This window comes from Aulonocara stuartgranti (genome assembly GCF_965226115.1).
Source record: "Aulonocara stuartgranti genome assembly, chromosome: 18".
In the NCBI taxonomy this organism is placed as follows: Eukaryota; Metazoa; Chordata; class Actinopteri; order Cichliformes; family Cichlidae; genus Aulonocara; species Aulonocara stuartgranti.
In genome coordinates this window covers 5,347,293-5,369,180 of record NC_138954.1, presented here as the reverse complement: position 1 = coordinate 5,369,180, position 21,888 = coordinate 5,347,293, and the positions used below count along the sequence as shown (strand labels likewise).

The 21,888-nt window shown below is 40.4% G+C and overlaps 2 protein-coding genes across 7 annotated transcripts in view; both read right to left on the bottom strand.

The window, feature by feature from the left end:
* Positions 1–6,638, bottom strand: part of LOC309694526 (uncharacterized protein) — a 63,628-nt gene extending 56,990 nt beyond the window's left edge. The window contains exons 1-2 of the mRNA XM_082514674.1: positions 6,198–6,638; positions 3,566–3,775 (exon numbers count right to left, since the gene is read on the bottom strand). Of these exons, the coding sequence (XP_082370800.1) occupies positions 3,566–3,775; positions 6,198–6,360 (373 nt within the window). The 5' untranslated portion in view covers positions 6,361–6,638. The remainder of the gene's footprint in view (positions 1–3,565; positions 3,776–6,197) is intronic.
* A 4,256-nt stretch (positions 6,639–10,894) lies between these two features.
* Positions 10,895–21,888, bottom strand: part of LOC309694500 (uncharacterized protein) — a 42,700-nt gene continuing 31,706 nt past the window's right edge. For 4 of the 6 annotated variants that reach the window (XM_082514639.1, XM_082514635.1, XM_082514638.1 and 1 more), the window contains one exon: positions 10,895–12,228. In XM_082514639.1, coding sequence (XP_082370765.1) covers positions 10,991–12,228 — 1,238 coding nt within the window. In that variant the 3' untranslated portion in view covers positions 10,895–10,990. Of the gene's footprint in view, positions 12,229–12,447; positions 12,551–21,888 lie in introns of all 6 variants that reach the window. The other 2 variants (XM_082514636.1, XM_082514640.1) reach the window with 2 other exon arrangements.

Below are 21,888 nucleotides of genomic sequence, written 5' to 3'. Positions count from 1 at the left end.
ATATGGCAGCCTCGCTTCTGTCAGTCTGCCCCAGGGCAGCTGTGGCTACAACTGTAGCTGCCTCCACCAGTGTATGAATGTGAGAGTGAATGAATAGTGGTATTGTAAAGCGCTATATAAATCCAATCTATTATTATTATTATTATTATTATTATTATTATTATAAAACCGTTAATCTGTGAAGGATCCTCCTAGTGTAGACTGGAGTTATTCTCCTGGTTACAGACCTGCTGATTTGTGTGCTCATCCTTACAGTCACACTGTGGAAGATCTGAAGCAACAGATTAAAAAAAACAAACAACAAACATACATTTGAAAAATTACAAGTTAACCATCCAGCAGGTCTCCACGTGGTAAGCATGTCGCACAGATATACCAATGAAAGCCATGTTGGGGGGAGAAGCTGTTTTGCTGAGAACACTCCTGTTGTGTGATCAATTTAAGTTTGGAATTGTATATTCCAAAAAGCAGAGCATAAATATTTAACTACATTTATCCATGTCCAAAATCTATTTAAATTATTTTTTTCATTCCATGCTGCAGAGGAAACCTGGAATTCCTTAAATTGACTGAAAAAATTAAAACCCATGAGGTGGAAACTTTAAACTCAAACACTTCACTTCTTGCTTTCTGCTCAGTTTTTGTATCATTCAAGGTTGACATGTAATTTATGTAAATAAAAAGATAATCATACATCAGGGGCGATTTCAAAACAACACAAAAAAGTATCTGTAGGACAAACTACGAGATTCTCATAAATTTTACTCTGTTGGATTTTGTGTGTTATCAAGTGACTGTGGACTGTGGAGTTTTTGTTTTAATGTGCATGTCTCATCCCAGAAAAGTGCGACTGCCTTTGTCAAGAGCCAAAAGAGAATTCATTCCCTGAAAAAAATACACTGCACCCAAAATATTTCATAGTTCAGCAATGCTGATGAATATAATAAACTTAAACCTACACCATCCTCTCTATTCTGGCTGTAGGAGCCATTTTTGGGTTTATACCTTATGTGGCCGCTAGAGGTCACCTTTTCCTGTTTTCATATGGCTGGTTCATGTAAAGGTAGCAGCTAATCGGTGTCAGGTGTGTTGTTAATTGTAAGAAGGCAAACAGTTTGTGACCACTGCGCTGTTATGTTAAAATGTTAAAATGTCTTGTTGGAATAAACACAAAAAAGGACAAGATAAGAACTGCTGAAGTTATTGGACTGTTTAATTAATTCATGCATACCAGTGACATCGCATCACCCCCGTTAACAAGATTACGAGATTATTAAGATTCACATAATTATTTATTAAAAGCTAGACATGTTAAATGACAATAAGAAAGAAAAGTATTTCTTTGTGCCCCAGCTGGCCCCCTGGCAAAACTAGACCCGCCCCTGCACAGTTACCAGCTGTCAGCTTCGTAGAAAAGGATCCTGGTTTAGAAAGTAATATTAAAGAAATTCTAACAACAGCTTAGCAAACTTTAACGTGCTGCTGAAGTTTATCCGCTGGTTTCCTCTTTCTGGCATAGAGTGGGTGATAAACAAACAAAAGAAACAGGCCCCGTGACAGAAAAGCCGATCATTGACCAGTTTCATGATTGATGTAGCAACAGGAGAGGGAGGGAGAGAAAGAGGCAGTCGCTCCATAAATAGGTTTTTAAGCTAAACGTTCAGCGTTGAACTTACACACTTGCTTTACTTCTCTAGTATAGCTTTCTCTGAGATGCCAGTTTGGCAGCAAGGCTCCAAATGCTCAACCAGACCGCTGACAGGTCTTGCGGGCCACAGTTGCTCTATCATGTGCTGCTCCGACGTGCTAAGGTCATGAGCTGGGTTACGCCATGTTGCAAGTTTTGTGAGGTGCTTTTGTGATATTTAATGGATCGGATTACATTTTTTATTTCTCTCCAATATCCGATCCAGTAATTTAGGTCAGTATCAGACTGATACCGATACGTAATATTGGATCGGTCCATCCCTATTACAGACATTCATCAACAGCTGCCTCCAACAAGTCCTCTGCTCTATTTACCAGAAAAGATTAAAAACTGCGGACAAGAACAAACTAGGAACCAATAGCAATACCAATCCTGAAAAGAAATTATTGTTGGATTGGCCTCACCCTCAGGAAGCCCACCAATAAAATCACTACACAGGCCTTGTGCTGGAATCCAAAGGGACAGAAGAAGAAAGAAAGATCCAGAAACACATGGCACAAGGACAACTATCATAGTCTTGTGTGGTTTGTTAAAAGCTTAGTTTCAAATCGATATTACATTTTTAAATTGATCATTGAGCCCTAATGGGGATAATTATGTTATTCACAAAAGGTTCAGTGGATGTACTCAGTCATAATGTACAGGGGTGCCTCCAGAATTTTTTCATGTGGGTGGCCATATGGGGGCTACTGAAAACATTGTGGTGGCACACCAAAAGCATAATTTAATGTTTTGTTTTGTTTTTAATTTTTTTTATATGATCTTGTCAAATAAAGGCCACTTGAAAAATGTGGCCAAAAAAAGAAAAGATTACATGTCTATTCATTTCCTGTTATTAAATGTGATACTGCCTAGTTTGTCCCTTGCTGCTGCAGCTCGTGAGGGACAAACAAAGTGACAATGCGAATGACAAAAAATGTATATGCAGGAATAAATAACAAGGTAATGTTTCAACTCATTGTAGGGAGTCTTCCTCTCTCTTGGGCTCAAGTTTATTACAATTATGACCAACATAGGACAGTCCTGACAGGAGCGACATTGGAAGGGCTAGACATTTTGGCTCTTAGAATATTAATTCAGTTTCCTTGTTGCAGTTGGTGCTTAGATTCATCATGTGTCTCATTAACATACATCTGAGGTCTGATTAGGATCCAACATGAGTTAGATTTCTTAATACAAAACCGAATCTATTAAGGTTTTGCATACGTATTCTGTGCAACTTTACTTCAGGGTTCCACATGATGCCCAGCTCCTGCCCGGTCCAGATGATGATGCCATTGGTTTCCTGCTTCAGTGCAAGCTGCTCTTCTTCCTGATTGGTGGAGATTTCTTCCTGTTCCTCTTTAGTCTGTGGAGGATCTGTGTTCTGCTGGTCCAGACTGGAGTTCCTCTCCTGGCTACAGTTTTCCTTACAATCATGTTGCTGTGGGAGGTCTTGATGTTACACTGTGAGCAGGTCTCTCAGATATGTGAGCGATATTTAAATATTCTCTCTCATGCAGTGAACAGAGAATAATTCTGTTTACATGCAGAAAGTCATCATTTATGAGGCGTACAGCTCGCTGCTCCAACTTGGTCCTTGTGGCCAATAATCCACAGTTTTCATTGTCTCAACATTTTTCTACATACTGCGTACAATTCTGGACTAACATGACTTAAATCTGGTGGAAATTGTATTTTTTTATTAAACAACAGAAGATTTGAAACCCAGTTTTTATTTTACTGTGCTAACAGAAAACATGTCTTCAGTGAGGCAGTATCCCAGGCGGTAATGCACGCCATGTGTCTTTGTGACATTTTGTTATGAGTCATATTCATTTCCATATTATGAAATCTGTATATTACACTTTTACATACCTATTCTGGTCAGCTTTAGTCCAGGTTTCCACAACAAATCCAGCTGTTCTCCGGTCCAGACATGAATCCCTTCATCCTCCTGCTTCAGTTCAAGCTGCTCTCCTTCCTCACTGCTACACATTTCCTCCTGTTCCTCTTTAATCTGTGGAGGCTCTGGGTCCTCCTGGTTGAGACTCCTCTCCTGGTAACAGATCTGCTGATCATCCAGACCTTCGTGTTCAACAAAAAGACACAAGAAAATCGTGACTAATGTGATAATAAGAAAGATCAAGAAGGATTAAAAGGGGTCACCTATTGAGAATTTAGCTTATGGTTTCAAGGGCTCTTGCATTCTTGCAGATGTTGCCACAGAAACATTCAGTCATAGTCATTTGTTCATTGGGTGATGTTGATAACCTTACAACTGTCTGGGGTCTAATTTCTAGATTTGACTGCCAGTGATCATCACACAATGTGAATAAACAAACAAACAAACAAATGAACAGCAGCATGATCTGCATATGATGATGACATGAAAGCTTAAAGTATTTTACAACGGCAAGTAAGATATGCTATAGAGCAGGGCGATATGAACAAAAATACTTCTCACAATATACATTTGAAAATTTACGATAACGATGTAACTGACAATATAATTGACACTAGACAAAATACTTTATTAACTCCACAACTTTATTAGTGCAAAAAAACCCCCAAAAAATCCATCAATGTATTTTCACTTAAACAATCAGCTGTGTTTTATGTGCATTAAACTTATATAAAAATGTAACAGTGCAAATGCAAATTCCTTGTTGACAGTTTAACCAAAAGTTATTTCCGGTGGAAATTGGCCGACATATCCTCATCATAACCATGTATAATATCCACAAAACGCAAAAAGAGGTTATGCACACACAATATGGTAATATTATGTTGAAGCACAGTACGTATCACTCCGCGAGGCTCCTGCCTACGATAGCCGTAATGCTCCGACAATCCATCAAACGGTGCGGCTTCGTAGCTCAGCAAAGTCGTACTAAAACATTTGACAGATTTTCGAGCGCCGTGTACCACATAAAATTGTTTCGAGGTCAGTAAACACAACCAGAATTCACACATAAGACACACGGGATTATAAGGGGCACTGTTGATTTTCAGAAAAATCAAAGGATTGATTTTAAGTGTGCCGTATTTTCCAAAAAACAATAATAACAAAATAACGACGGCCCGCTAGCATGCTCTACTAAAAATAGTGCTTTGTTGTGTATCTGAGTGACGAAAGCTAAGCCAGTTTGACACCACTGAAGTTGCAGGATTTTTACAATCCAATTGTGGTTATTATATACACTCAACAAAAATATAAACGCAACACCTTTGTTACTGCTCCCATTCCCCATGGGATGGACGTAGAGACCTAAAATTCATTCCAGATACACAATATAACCATCCCTCCCAAACAGTGGTCACAAATCAGTCCAAATGTGTGGTAGTGGGCACATCTGCTATATTGAGATAATCCATCCCACCTCACAGGTGTGCCACATCAGGATGCTGATCTGACATCATGAGTAGTGCACAGGTGTACCTCAGACTGCCCACAACAAAAGGCCACCCTGGAATGTGCAGTTTTTTGCGCTATTGGGGGCATCCTGATGTGGCACACCTGTGAGGTGGGATGGATTATCTCAATATAGCAGATGTGCCCACTACCACACATTTGGACTGATTTGTGACCACTGTTTGGGAGGGATGGTTATATTGTGTATCTGGAATGAATTTTAGGTCTCTACGTCCATCCCATGGGGAATGGGAGCAGTAACAAAGGTGTTGCGTTTATATTTTTGTTGAGTGTGTGTGTGTGTGTGTGTGTGTATATATATATATCAATCATCCCATATTTCGTCATATTGCACAGCCCTAACATTAGCCTACTACAACTACCTTGTTTTAGTTGTTGTAGCTATCTAGGTTATGTCCCACTTCGGAATCTTTGATGTACTATCGCTGTGTGACTCACTACTATTACTGAAGGCTGCATTACAACCTGCTAGCTGCAAATAATCATGTGCAGTTCTAAAAGCAAACAGAAAGAAAATCTATTACTGATACAGAAATTGTTTTCTATACGAAATCGCTGCAAAAACTGCAGCCTTACCTAATGTCCACCCTACTGTTACTCATTTTACATCAGGATTTAAAAATTTACTTGGGATTGCTGCACATGATTGTTTGTAGCTAGCAGGATGTTAATGCTATGAATCAAGTCTAACAGTCTTTAGTCTATAACTTTAGCTAAAGCCAGCTAACAATGTTAGCTCGCTGGCTAGTAGCCTTTAGTTATCGCAATAATTCACATGGCAATAGTACATTCATGTAGTTGTAAAAAGCATGCAAATATACCAAATAATCCGGACCAAAGTATTTAGAATAAGTTATTCACATTGAGTAACTTAACAGGATACGTTATAAACTACATTTGGCCAATGTAATCTTTAGTGGAAAACATTTTAAAAGTAACCTTCTCAACATTGCACAGATATAACTGCATAAACTTTACTGTGGTGTATTACTAGTTTAGATCAATAGTTTAGATCATGCCCACATGAATCACACGATGATCCCGCAACTCCCACACCTCCACAAATTTACACACCTGTATTGTGTGACTTTATCCCGGGTCTGATATCAAGCGGTATTAGCTGACGGATCTCCTCCTCATACCGGACGATCGTTTTTTCAAACTCTGAGAAGATTTCTTCTGCAGCTGAAGTTAATCTCTTCTTGATAAACTCTCTCAGATGCTGAACTGAAGACATTATTGCAACGACAACCGATACCGCCAAACCAACGTCTTCAAACTTAACTCGGGATCGCGACGGGATCTCTCAGTGGCGCCATTGCTGCTATTCTTCTTCTACTGAACTTACGGTAGACTGGAGATATCAAAGGCGTAATACTGCCCTCACCAGGTCTCCTAATTTATCTGGTACGGTCCATGAAGTGGAATGAAATAAAAATATACAAATACATTAATATAAATATATTACAGACATTTAGAGCACAGAGAAATTTATGATCATGGACAATTAGGATGAGGCTGTTGTTTTAATTGTGGTCACCTTTCTCTTCCCTTCTGATAATAACAGCTGTGTAGTGAAAATTCATTTCGTTTGACAAACCAAACATCCCACAATTAAAAATCCACAAGCCACTGCTGTACTGAGATAATATTTTGTACTCAGGCAAAAGAAGTCCACTGTCTAAAATTGAAAGTTGCGTTTTTATGGTCTAAGAAGCTTGGAAAGAAAAGCGTCTGGACTTCTTAAGTTGTTCTTAAGTTGCTTGAAGACGTTTCACCTCTCCCCTGAGAAGCTTATTCAGTTCTAGAGTCAAATGGTGGAGAGACCCAGATTTACCTAGCCCCACCCTATCATATGATTTTTTGAGGTCAGATTGCCCAGGGTGTGAGTGGGCGTTAAGGCGTCTGGGAAGGGATCTCAAAACTGGATTATAGATGGCCGACAGTTGGTGTCGTAAGCCACTGCCTCTGTGCAAAATAGTCGCTCACAGTGGCTTGCAAAAGTATTCGGCCCCCTTGAACTTTTCCACATTTTGTCACATTACAGCCACAAACATGAATCAGTTTTATTGGAATTCCACGTGAAAGACCAATACAAAGTGGTGTACATGTGAGAAGTGGAATGAAAATCATACACGATTCCAAACATTTTTTACAAATAAATAACTGATAACTGAAATAATGTTTGATAACTCTGAAAAAGGTTTGATTTTCATTGGTCTTTCACGTGGAATTCCAATAAAATTGATTCATATTTGTGGCTGTAATGTGACAAAATCTGGAAAATACTTTTACAAGCCACTGTAAATACATACTTATTAATATCTAAACCATACTTAACATTCTATTGAATCCTACTATTCATTGTTACCCCTAATTCCTATCATTACTTTCCCCAAACAATAAACAAGGAATGAAGTAAATGTATAAACCTAGCTACCGTGATAGATATGATTTTGATACAATTTAGCATAGTTATATATACAATGGGTCATCAACTTATCAGTTTCATATTCTTCCAAAAGCAGTTTTCGAAACATCTTTATGAACTGACTAATGCTTGGACATTGTTGTAGATCCACAGGAAAACTGTTCAACAGTTTTACCACACAAATGGTAATACAAAATATTTTAACCTTTGTCCGTGCTGTAAGAGTCTTCAGATTTCATTTTCCCCTCAATTCATAGTCCCCTTCTCCGTCAAAAAACATCCTCTGCACATATCCTGGTAACATATTCTATCTGGCTTTGTACATAGTTTTTGCAGTTTTATATTTTAAAAGATCTATAAACTTCAGAATTTTTAATTTCAAGAACATAATGTTAGTGTGGTCTCTAAATCCTGCTTTAGTAATCATCCTGGTAGCTTTTTTCTGAATTTTACATAACGGTTGAAGTGAAGTTTTGTATGTATTTCCCCGGATTTCCACACAGTATTACAAATATGGCAGTATAAGTGAACAGTAAAGTACCCGGAGTTTTGGAAAAATGCAAAAAATGTTTAGCTTTACTCGGTACAGAGTTGTTTCTTGCCAGTTTAGCTTGTATATGCTTTATGTGAGGTTTCCAGCAGATTTTGTTGTCTATTATCAAATCCAGAAATTTTGTATAAGAAACTTGCTCTACCTCAACAAAATTTATCAACAATTTTGCTCCAGCATCCTTTTTACAATGTCCAAATAATATAAATGTAGTATTATTCAAATTTAGTGATAACTTGTTTCTGTCAAACCATGTTTTCAGTTTAATCATTTCTGGTGTGACAATTTCCAAAAGCTGCTGTGAATTCTCTGCAGCACAAAAAACATTTGTATCATCTGCAAATAAAATAAACTGTAATATATCAGATGTTTTACATATATCATTGATGTACAGGATAAACAGTTTTGGTCCCAATACTGATCTCTGTGGAACTCCACAAACAATGTCCAGGCACTCTGATTGATATTCACCAAGCTTCACAAACTGTTGCCTGTCTCTCAAATAACTCCTGACTCACTCTAGCACCACTCCTCTAATGCCACAGTACTCCAGTTTATCAAGTAATATTTCATGATTAATTGTGTCAAAAGCTTTTTTTTTTTAGGTCAATGAAAACATCAACTGTGTATTGTCTATATTATTGGTGATATTTTCAATAAGTTCCATTAACGCCATGGATGTTGATCTGTTTGGTCTGAAACCATACTCACTGTCCATTATCATTTTATATTTATCTATAAATTTGTCAAGTCTATTAATGAAAACTTTTTTCAGTATTTTTGAAAATTGTGAAAGTAGAGAAACAGGCCTGTAATTTGTGAATTGGTGTCTATCTCCATTTTTAAACAGTGGTATTACTTTCGCTGTTTTTACTTGTGTTGGGAATTGACCAGTTTGTAGAGACAAATTGCACGTGTGTGTTAAGGGTTTGGAGATGCCATCAATATCTTTCTTAACGATTTCCATATCAATGTCATCAAAGTTTGTAGAATTTTGTGTTTGTGATTTCCCGACAATATCAATGATTTTTTCTTCTACTACCGTTAAAAACATTAAATGAGGATTACGTTGAATGAGTTTAGTTTCTTTCTCTGCACAATTTCTTGTATCAGGAATTCTATCAGCCCAACACTTACAAAGAATTTATTGAACTCATTAACCACATCACTCATGTTACTAGCATTATTAGTGAAATACAAAGGATAATTTAACTGCCAAGAACCATTTTTAATGATGGCATTTAATGTTTTCCAAATCCCTTTAATGCTATTTTTATTCATATTTAATAATTTCTCATGACATTCCTTTTTACATGACCTCAAAACACTAGTTAATTAATTTTTATATTTTATGATGTGGATGCCAGGTCCTAATAGGTTAATAAAGAAGTTAAAGATTTTGATACAAATTGGTGTTACGATAGCTCCGAGAGGGAGGGGTGTGTTCTTAAATTGCATGCTATTTTAAATTCATGTTGGGTACCTCCTAAGGAATTGTTGACCGCATTAAATAAGTCCACTGTAATGTTTAATTGTCTAAGTTGATCTGAAAATACCATTGCAGATTTGTTTGAATAAGCTTTTTTCATGTCACCGATGGTGGTATGAAAAAGGAAGACATGCTCTTAGCAGACAGGGGAGTTGTGTGTTCAGTGTTTGCTGTTATGTGCTCCACTTTTGTTCTGAAACACAACTTCAGAAGACATTGATGGAGTACAGTTGAGGACCTGGAAAGGAAAGTGAGGACGAGAATCAATGAACTTAGTATGATAAAGCCCTTTGAATGTGTTGAATCTTCCTGGCCAGTTGCTTCACCAAAAGGCAGATCACACAAAGCCCTGTTTAACAGCTCGTTTGGAAGTACTGTTAGTTTTTCAAAGAGCAGCAGGATTGTGCAGTCGCATGTTTTAAAGGCTTTTCAGAATTTCTACAGGCTGGAAAGATGTTGATTCAGGGTTTTGGAACACAATTTAAACCAAAACACAAAATTTACAGGAGATGTAAAGTTTGATGCCAACAGTTTTAATTGAACATACAAGATAAAATAAAATTAAAAAAAAGCTCTCTAGTATGTTTGACATAAGCACATGGAGGCCAAAAGCAAACAAAGATAAATAAAGATGAAGACTCCCAGGGAACTTCTGAGCTCCTTTATGGGAGATGAGTCACCAGCTCCTCCTCCTTTATTATATAATTATCAATATTTTATCTTTAAACTGAATTATCTACAATCTTAAACTGGATTGTTTAATGTCAAAATGGAACACAACACTGTTAAAATGACACATTAGTCCATAAGTTATGTTATAAATATAAATAATAAATGAGCTTAAAATATGGATCACAGACAATTTGAGAACAGATCAACTTGTCAACATTGTCATTCCCTAAAATATTCTCTTTCCATCTGAAAAGCACTTGCCATAATGTCAATCCAACTACTACATGGGTAGTTTTTTTTTTTAAACTGATATTTCCAAGTGCGTTTTGGAGAAATAGTTATTTTTACATCAAGACACTAAAAATATCTCAAGCACTGTCGAGGCCATGCCAAAGAAAATGAAGAAACTTCAGCAAAGACAAAGCCTATAAACTATAAAACAATGTCAGAAAAAGGTGATAATGGTGCAAACATTTTATGGTGCAAGACAAACTTTGTCTTGTCCATGTGTCAAAACAGAAACTGAGCTTCCGAAAGCCTTTTTAAATTTTCAGTTTTCAATGACCCAAACACTGTTTATGTGTTCTACCACCACCATTTTCTAAGAATGAAACTTAGCATGTAGCATCTTTTCCTAATTGCATTTTCAACTGTACTGGAGAACTAAAATGTTTCACACAGGTGCTGAAACAGTGTGGTTTCTCACTTTTGTGAACTGGCATGTGTTATTTCAAGTTTCCCTCTACCTGAATCTTTTCTAGATTGCTACAAGAATGTGGCTTCTCACCTGTGTGAATTCGCATGTGTGTCTTTAACTGACCCCTCTGAATAAACCTTTTCCCACAGGTGGAACAACAATGTGGCTTCTCACCTGTGTGAATTCGCATATGTATCTTCAACTGACCCTTCGTAGTAAATCTTTTCCCACAGGTAGAACAACAATGTGGCTTCTCACCTGTGTGAATTCGCATATGTATCTTCAACTGACCCTTCGTAGTAAATCTTTTCCCACAGGTGCCACAACAATGTGGCTTCTCACCTGTGTGAATTCGCATGTGTCTCTTCAACTGACCCCTCTGAGTAAATCCTTTCCCAAAGGTGCAACAACAATGTGGCTTATCACCTGTGTGAATTCGCATGTGTCTCTTCAACTGACCCGTCGTAGTAAATCTTTTCCCACAGGTGCAACAACAATGTGGCTTCTCACCTGTGTGAATTTGCATGTGCATATTCAAAATGTGTTTCAAACTAAATCTCTTCCCACAGGTGCTACAAGAATGTGGCTTCTCACCTGTGTGAATTCTGATGTGTCTACTCAAATCTGACGTCCACCTAAATCTTTTCCCACAAATGGTACAAGAATATGGCTTCTCAACTGTGTGAATTCGCATGTGGCTTCTCAAATTTGATTTTATATAAAATCTTTTCCCACAAGTGCTACAGGAATATCGTTTTTCATTTGCATGGAATTCCATGTGTACTTTCAAATGGCTTTTCTGATTAAACGTTTTCCCACAGGTGCTGCAAGAATGTGGTTTCTCACCTGTGTGAATTTGCATGTGTCTAGTTAACTTTGACTTCCAAAAAAATCTTTTCCCACAGGTGCTACATAAATGTGCTGTCTCGGAATTTTGAACACTCGGGCCTGATACGATTTGCTCCCACTCATTTCTGTGCGAGTTACCATCCTTGATTTCATCCTGATCTGCGTCAGGAGATTTGTGAGAATGGAGCTGGTCACTGCTTGGTTCTGGTTCACTGTGGCCACTTTCTTCACGAGCAGGAAAAGTTTCAGTCTCCTGCTTTAGAACAACCGTTTTTTCCACTTCAGTGGTACAGAGTTCCTCCTGTTCCTCTTTAATCTGTGAAGGATCCTCCTGGTGTAGACTGGAGTTCTTCTCCTGGTTACAGACCTGCTGAGTTGTGAGCCCATCCTCGTCCTTACAGTCATGTTGTGGAAAATCTTAAGGGACATATCAAAAAACATACATTTGAGAAATTACAAGGTAAGCTTAACCATTAAGCATATGGCTTAGACAGATCATCTACGATGAGAAAATAAAGACACACACACACACACACACACACACACAAAGTGGTATCTCTTAAATTTTGTTATCAAAGTGCACAAAACATTTAAAAGTTTGCTTAAAATTATTCAAAAACTTTACAGGACACTCACTTCAGGATTTATTTATTGTTTAGATTAACCATTCATTGCCTTAAAGTTGGGGAGAATGGGAGGTAGAGCCTTCAGCTTTCAGGTCCCTCTTCTGTGGAAAAAGCTGCCAGTTTGGATTTGGAAAACAGACACTCTTTTTAAAAAAATAAAAAAATATTAGGCTTAAAAAAATTTTCCTTTTTGATAAAGCATACATTTATGGCTGGATCAGGTGGCCCTGATTAGGCTCATTGAGATTTAAACTGGGTGAGAGAACCAATCTTTCTTATACCTGGGGGTATAGAGTTCAGCTAAAAGCTCTGCTTCCCATCATGGTGAGGCGGAAGGAAGGCACAGAAAGCTGGATAGAAGAAGAAGATCAAAGTGAGCGGACAGAAAAGGTAGTGGTTAACAGGTCAGAAAGGTAAGGAGGTGCGAGGTTATGAATGGCCTTGAAGATGAGCAGAAGAAGCTTGTGGAATATCCAGAATTTCACTGGGAGTCAGTGAAGTTCCTGAAGAACAGGGGTGATGTGCTGGTAGGAGGCAGTTCTGGTGATAATGTGAGCAGCAGAGTTCTGAACCAGTTGAATCTTACGGAGGGATTTTTGGGGGAGACCATGCAAGAGAGAGTTGTAGTAGTCAGTGCGGGAGGTAACAAGACTGGGCAAGAATGGATGTAGACTGGGTGACAAGAGAAGGACGAAATCTGTTAATGTTGCGTAGATGGAAATAGGCAGAACAGGTGAGATTATTGATGTGAGATTTATAGGAAAGTGAACAGTCTAGGATGACACCAAGGGTCTTAACCTGAGGAGAAGGGAAAACTGGAGTTATCGATAGTGAGTCAGAAGTGGTTTGCCTTCAAAAGGTTGGATTTGGTGCCAATAAGGAGGATTTCAGTTTTATCCTTATTGAGCTTCAGAAGGAGTAATAAAGGTAATATTAAAACTAAGAAGCTGCTGCCATTGTTGGAAACTGGAATTGGCTGGGCCACGCTATGAATCCTGGGATAGGTTGGGCAGCGAAGGATACACCCGACCCATCCTTCAAATCTGGAAATGAAGGACATTTGCCGGCCACAGTTGGAGGATTCTTTGAATTTGGACAGCCTTCGTCGAGTCGCTGTAACGCAATCGGCCTACAAATGCAGCCTCTGAAGGATTTGATTTCGTGGCTCAAGAGTTGGGAGTTCGCCTTGTAATCAGAAGGTTGCCAGTTAGAGCCCCAGCTTGGACAGTCTCGGCCGTTGTGTCCTTAGGCGAGACACTTCACCCGTTGCCTACTGGTGGTGGTCAGAGGTCCTGGTGGTGCCAGTGTCCGGCAGCCTCGCCTCTGTCAGTGCGCCCCAGGGTGGCTGTGGCTACAATGTAGCTTGCCATCACCAGTGTGTGAATGTGTGTGTGAATGGGTGGATGACTGGATGTGTAAAGCGCTTTGGGGTCAATAGGGACTAGTCAAGCGCTATACAAATACAGGCCATTTACCATTTGATTTTGATAGTCGACGTAATCGTGACTAGTCGACAAGTCGTGGCAGCCCTACCTTACAGTATAAACCCCCTTCAGGACACTGTTGTTGGGATTACAGTGGGATGCAAAAGTTTGAGCAACCTTGTTAATAGTCATTATTTTCCTTTATAAATCGTTGTTTGTTACAATAAAAAATTCTCAGTTAAATATATCATATAGGAGACACAGTGATATTTGAGAAGTGAATTGAAGTTCATTGGATTTACAGAAAGTGCAATAATTGTTTTGATTTTTTTTTTGGGGGGGGGGGGGGGGGGGGTTGCCTGTCCCGTTTGGCTCTTTTGCCATCAGAATTATTGTCTAAAAGTGAAGAAAGCTGCCCAACGGATTTAATTTACCAAATGGACCATCCCAGTCTTGCCGTAATGGTCTATTTGATTCACCTTTTGTTTATTTTATTTTATTTTCACTTGCTAAATACGGGACAGACTTGACTGGGGAAAAGAAAGGGGAGAAAGAAAGAGGGAAAGAAAAATAGCAGGGAAGAGGAACGGTGATAAAGGGCAAAAAACAAAAAACAAAATAAGCAGACAAAAAATACATGTATCAATCACCTGGATCACCTGTTGAGAAAGAAAAATGGCAGTGGTTCCCAAACTTTTTTTGCTGGGTCCCCTTTTGTTTTACAAGAAAAATGTTCGCGCCCCCCCGCATGCACGCACTAACACATCCTCCAACCACACACACCCATATTTTGCTCCATTACGGTTTATTTCACACCTCAAACATTTAGTAAACAATTAAGCAAATACAAGTAATCTGCAATAAATTACAGGTAGTAAGAAAATAAACTACCAACTAATTTACGCTACGTCCGCACCTACACGGGTATTTTTGAAAACGCAGCTGTTTTGTCCACATGTAAACGGCGTTTCGAATCACCAAAAACTGAGATTTTTTTCAAACTCCTTTTTTGCGTTTACGTGTGGACGAGGAATACAGAGTTCGTCACGCAACGTCAAAGGTATGTGCGCCACGTTGTTTACATGAGATGAATTGCAGAATGGCAGATAGAGACGAAATACTATTAATCTGACTATCTGCAGGTTTTACACGCAGTTACTGTCCCTCCATTTACAAAGGCAGAGGTGTCACAATGTGATTATTTTACGTGTAGTTGTTTTTTTCCTCTGTAATAATATTCAACATTGCTATCAATACATTTTTCAAAAAATGCCTCTGTACAAAATAGGTTTAAAAACAAACTGGGATACTGTTTGTCCGTGATTTGAACCGGGGGAACAAATCGTGGCAGGATCAGCCTGATATTACTGTAACTTTACTGTATAAAGTATAGTATAGTATGTATATCTCCAAAATGTCAGGAATAGTTAGTCATTACAAGTGTTTGTGAACTAAAAATCACGAATATGGGATACTGTTTGTCTGTGATTTAAACACCCCACCGCTGCTCCCGACGAAGGGAAAAAGCAATTCTGCTGAGGAGGCCTACCTTGGCACTTGTGCAGGTGAAGCCAAAGGGAAGATATGCTTCACCATATTTACTAGTCTCTGGCTTAGAATGAAGTTGGTTTGGAAACATATTCAGCTATGCTTCATCTCCTGCTTTGAGTTTCTGTAGGCGCCCGTGCTAGCAGTGTCCAAGCGTTGTTTCTCCCCCACCCCCCCTTTTCATCCCGCGCCATGGCTCTGCGCACCCGCTAGGGGGCAGGCCACACACTTTGGGAAAGTCTGATCTATGGGAATATAACAGTAAATACTAAATATTAAACATTATCGTGCAGCACGTAAGATCGACAGCGCACACTGTGCTTTGAGGTAGGAGCCAAAAAGGGTGTAGTTGGTGTGTGTGAGTACCCGTGTGTACACCTGTGAGCATGAGCACGCTTGTATTTAAAAGGTTCCTTTATGTAATGATCTGCTAGTGGGTGTGGGGAGCCACAGCCCCGTCCTCCAGGGCATGAAGCAGGTATGGAGGAGACCAAGACTCCAGAGGCCCTCAGAACACAAGAGACCAGGGAAGACCAACAGAGGGGCAGCCGCAGCACTATCCCAGAAAGAGCTGAGGAGAGCCCCCCATGAGGGGTCACTCAGCAGCCACGGAGCATCATCATCATTGTTTATTTATATAGCACTTTAAAAACACACAAGGCTGACCAAAGTGCTGAACAACAGAAACATAGATACCATAAGAATAATAAATACGATAAAATAATAAACATAGCGAAAACAATAAAATACAAGTCAGTCAACCACTGAATCAAAAGCCAGTGAATAAAAATGCGTTTTCAATCTGGATTTAAAAACCATCACTGATGTCGATTGCCTAATGTGAAGAGGAAGATTATTCCAAAGCTTAGGAGCCACAATAGAGAATGCTCGTGTAACCCATGGTTATTTTATTGCCAATTGTATTCTGTTTTTATTCTAATTTGAAGTGTTACTGTTTTGTTAAATGCCGAGTTTTCCCATGTACCGTGAATGCACCATAGCGCGTGCGTGGTGACTTTCTTTCACTGCATCCGCCTGCACGGAGCTAGATGCGCAAAGCTATGTGGATATTCAGTCTTGTAACGTGTTGCGCTACGGAATTAATGTTTTCTATGAAGAATATCCTGGCTGTTTTTTTTTTTTTAACGTGGTAGAAATCTGCTGCAAGGACCGAGCGGTGCCATCTAAGGACTGGATGCCACTGGAGGTGCCTAGAAAGGATGTTCTCACTCTGAAGGCCACCTGTTTCCTTGGAGGGTGGTAGGATACAACGATTTGCAATTTTTTTTGGATTAACGTTTTTTTTCTGAGATCTCAGGACACTTTATGTTGTTACTTTTTTCTTTTTTTGGGTCAGATCTGATTCCACTTAACACAAAAAAACTGATGCATCAAAAAGCAAAACTGACTAAAGACAGTTAACACTTACTAAGAACACTGAATACTAAGTGCACTGAACTGAAATGGACAGCCTACCTGATACATTTATGGACACTTTAAGTGATATATTGTACATTGTTGAGATTTACATGTTTGAAATGGTCTAAATTTTTTGTTCATGTCTATTTTTGGAGCATTTAAATGTTGAATACACTCAAATCACTTTTCTCCCTTTAAGTTGTTGTCAGTGTCTCATTCTGAGTGGAGGGATATTCCGTCTTTAAGTTGAGTTACCACTGCCAGTCTCCTTACGATCCTAACTGAACCCAACAAGAGTAGATTCTCAAATATTGTTTTTTTCGTTGACTTTGTATGACAGATTACTGTGGATTTGACTGTATTTGGACTACTCAGTTAAAAAGGGTGACACTCTGTCTCCTCTCAGTTTCAACCGTGATTTGTCGGACTGAGAGCAACAGCTGCTCAGCCACAGCCCTGTCCTCCAGGGCATAAAGCAGGTATGGAGGAGATCAAAACTTGAGGCATCCAGAGGCCCTCAGAACACAAGAGACCAAGGAAGACCAACAGAGGGGCAGCCGCGGCACTATTGCAGAAAGAGCTGAGGAGAGCCCCCCCATGAGGGGTCACTCAGCAGCCGCAGAGCAGATGCCACGGGGAGTTGCAGTGACGTGCCGTGAGCTCCGCCGGCAGCCATCTGTGACAGAGTGGACCGAGCCCCAGGCCGAGAGGCCGGGGGCACCCCACCCACGAAGTGGCCCAAGCGAGCCTCAGGCCCCGACAAACAGCCACTAGGAGTGAGCCGGTGTGTACCTGGACGCCCATCCCCGGACACAAAGAACCACCAATGCACAGATGTCTGAGGGCGTCTGCCACTGGCAGGGGAAGTGGTGGGGGGAGATAGGCCTCCATACCTTGGAGGGCCTGAGATGTCCCTAGAGAGGTGGCGTCTGATACCCAACCTGACATATAGACACAGACAAACAGGCACACACAGATACAAACATCCATTTCCACCCTCATGCTCTCATATGCACTTACTCCACACTCACCCAACATGGAAACAGACATAGAGAGACACTATACACACAATCACACTCCCCAAGGGTACTCTAAGCCCCAGGTCTTGGTACCCTTGCCCCTGGAGGGGGAAACTGCACCCAAACCTAGGTAGTGTTACAGTTTTCCCTGGGGTGGAGAGAAGCAGACTGCCCTGACTCGGCAGCAGCACGGAGGCCCCACATTCCAGAACCCAATCGGATGGCCAACTCCTCCTCCTGGCCCCCACGTTCCAAAAGGCCGCAGAGAACGGGGGTGTGTGAAGACTCCAAGCCTCGCTCCGCCCGCTCATATGTAGTGTTGATGCATGTGTGTTCTAAGGTGCATTTAAAACCCAGGAGGGCATGGAGCTACCTGCCAGAGAGCAGCAGGAAAGCGCATAGCCCCCCCCCGATAGCCTTCAATGTCTATGTGTATTTAAAATTGAGAGGTAGGCAACGACGCCAGGGGTGAGGTTGTACACCCTGATGTACACCCAAGATCCTATATGTATGTGTAATGAGAGTGTGAGTAATGTGAATGTCTAAGTTGTGGGATAAAATTGAGACACAGGAGGCCAGAAGGGGACAGAGGGGGAGATGCCTCCCCGCAACCGCCAGGGAAAGGGGGCCCAGGCCCATCCGGACCGGGGCCCAGTTCAGCAGTGCCGCCCAGCCCCACAGAGCCCGGGACAGCCCACCCGACCCCACCACAGAAAACTGCACCCACCCCGTCATCCACTCATCTTCCAGACTACACAAGACAATAGACACTCAGGCTGAGATCTTCCTCCATCTCTCCTATATCTCCCCCTCCTGCAGAGTGAGTTCCTGAAGAGAGGAGACCTCCTGCAAGATGTGACAATCTCCCCCACCAGTTGAAGAGCCCCCCAGGTGGCTCGATGCACTGGCAGCACCCTGCGCCAGGGCTGGGCTCCCATACACCCACCCGCCCACAACCCCAGCAACACACCAACCAGGACCCAAGCCCCCAAGGCCCAGCCAGGGCCCCAGCCCACAGACTGAGCACCCCGAGAACCTCATGCCCATCCTGGACCCACCCAAGGGCAGCCAGGCTACCAGGTCAGTAACCCACGTCCGTCAGCACAGACCCTCCCCTAGCCCCGCTGCACGCAGCCACGAGGAAACCGTCGCCTAAGAGCCAACAGAGCCCTAAACAGGCCATGACCGCAACCCCGGGTTGAGCCCTCCAAGGAAGATGCTCCTGGGGAATCCCCCGACGCCCCAAGCCTGTCGCTACCCCCACACCAATCACAACAGCGAATGTGGGACCAAACTATGACATCCGATGACCTGTATAGTGCACTCTATGTAATATTTTGTATTGAATTAATTGAAGACTGGGATTTCTAATTAAATGAAAGGTTGTTAAGTATATATGAGACCAGAAGTTTTGGTCTAAGTTAACTGATAAATCCGCTTCCCATTTTGCAATAGGAAGTGATATTGATTCATCTGTTTTAGAAAGCATTCTGTATATTTTGGAAAGTAATTTGAGGGTTTTAAGAGTAAGAAATTGAACCACACTTGGTGGTGTTTTTAGTTCAACTTGACCCGGTTTGAATTTCTTTTTTACTATGGATTTAATTTGTTGATATTCTAAAAAGCTTTTCTTGTTGATCCCATATTGTGTAACTAGTCTGTCAAATGGAATAAATTCTGTTCCTTCTAATATATGTTCTAAGTATTTGATTCCTTTACCACTCCAATCTGAGAAGTTTATCATATTATTGTTTTGTAATATGTCAGGGTTGTTCCAGATAGGTGTACGTTTGCATGGGATTAATGAAGACGCCGTCAATTTTAGAAACTCCCACCATGCTGTCAGAGAAGAGCTGATGCAGACGCATTCATGTCGTTGGATATTTGAGCTGATAAATGTTAGGTCTGAAATCTCTAGATTATTGCAAAGTGCTTGTTCTACATCTAGACAAGGTTCGTCTAAGAAGGTATGTTTTAGCCATCCTGAGATAAACTGAAGAAGTAGTGCTGAAAGTTGGGTAGTTCTAATCCTCCTTTATCCTTGGTCTTTTGTAGTGTTTTTAAGCTAACAATTGGGAGTTTATTTTTCCAAAGGAATTTGGACATACATGAATCTAGAGACCTGACCCAATCTTGTGGTGGTTTAGTTGGGATCATTGAGAATAAATAATTTATTTTTGGTAAGACCATCATTTTTAATAGCGGCAACCCTTCCCATGAGTGATATGGGTAGACATTTCCACCTAGCCATATCACCTTCTACTTTGTTTAAAAGTGGGATATGGTTTAATTTAGTTAGATCTGTAAGCTTGGGAAAAACGTTAATACCTGAATATTTTATATTTCCCCGATTGCAGTGGTGTAGAAGAATAATAATGGAAGGAGCAATTAATCGGAAGGACTGTAGATTTTGGCCAGTTAATTGAGTAATCTGATATTCTTGCAAGACTTTATCAATTCAATCACGCCAGAGATATTGGTTTGTGAGTTTTGGAGAGAAAGTAACACATCTGTATAAAGGCTGATTTTAAGTTCCATGTTCTTGCATTTTATGCCCTTAATTACTGAATTCTGTCTAATTGCTGCTGCTAGTGGTTCAATAGAAATTGCAAACAGTGAAGGGGAGAGTGGGCAGCCCTGCCTCGTGCAATAATTGTTTAAACAAAATCAGGCAGGTGCATAAATTTTGGCACTGTTGTCATTTTATTGATTCCAAAACCTTTAGAACTAATTATTGGAACTCAAATTGGCTTAGTAAGCTCAGTGACCCCTGACCTACATTTACAGGTGAATCCAATAATGAGAAATAGTATTTAAGGGGGTCAATTGTAAGTTTCCCTCCCCTTTTTTAATTTTCTCTGAAGAGTAGCAACATGGGGGTCTACTCTCAAATGACCTGAAGACAAAGACTGTTCACCATCATGGTTTAGGAGAAGGATACAGAAAGTTGTCTCAGAGATTTAAGCTGCCCGTTTCCACAGTTAGGAACATATTGAGAAAATGGAAGACCACAGGCCCAGTTCAAGTTAAGGCTCAAAGTGGCAGACCAAGAAAAATCTCGGATAGACAGAAGCGACGATTGGTGAGAACATTCCGAGTCAACACACAGACCAGCACCAAAGACCTACAACATCATCTTGCAGCAGATGGAGTCACTGTGCATCGTTCAACCATTTCAGGCACTTTACACAAGGAGATGCTGTATGCAAGAGTGATGCAGAGGAAGCCTTTTCTCCACCCACAGCGCAAACAGAGCCGCTTGAGGTATGCTAAAGCACATTTGGACAAGCCAGCTTCATTCTGGAATAAGGTGCTGTGGGCTGATGAAACTAAAAATGAGCTATTTGGGCATAACAAGAGGTGTTATGCACGGACTGGGAATCTTGTCAAAGTTGAGGGACACATGGATTCCACTCAGTATCAGCAGATCCTGTAGGCAAGGCAAGGCAAATTTATTTGTATAGCACAATTCAACAACAAGGTGATTCAAAGTGCTTTACAGAGACATTAGAAACAAAAACAAATAAAAAGTATGATTTAAAATTGATTAAAACAAGCAAACAAACAAAACTAAACACACATTTCACACCTGTTCGCGCGATCTGAACCCTTATCGTAAGGGGAGCTACCAGTCCTTCTGTGGACGAGCTACTTTCTATTTTAAATTCCCTGAATTTAAAATACTCTCTAGACCCAGTTGGGGAGCTACCCAGAGCTCTAACCCACTTAACAAACAAAACAGTATATAAAATCAAAACAGATAAAATTAGAAATAGATAAGATCAGTAGTTAATGTAAGTTTTGAAATTTAAGCTTAAAAGTGGTGCTTTATTCAAATGCAGCTGAGAATAGGTGAGTCTTCAACTTGCATTTAAATAAACTGAGTGTTTCAGCTGATCTGAGGCTTTCTGGGAGTTTGTTCCAGATATAAGGAGCATAAAAGCTGAATGCAGCTTCTCCATGTCTGGTTCTGACTCTGGGAACTGATAAGAGACCAGATCCAGATGACCTGAGGGATCTGGAAGGTTCATACTGGGTTAG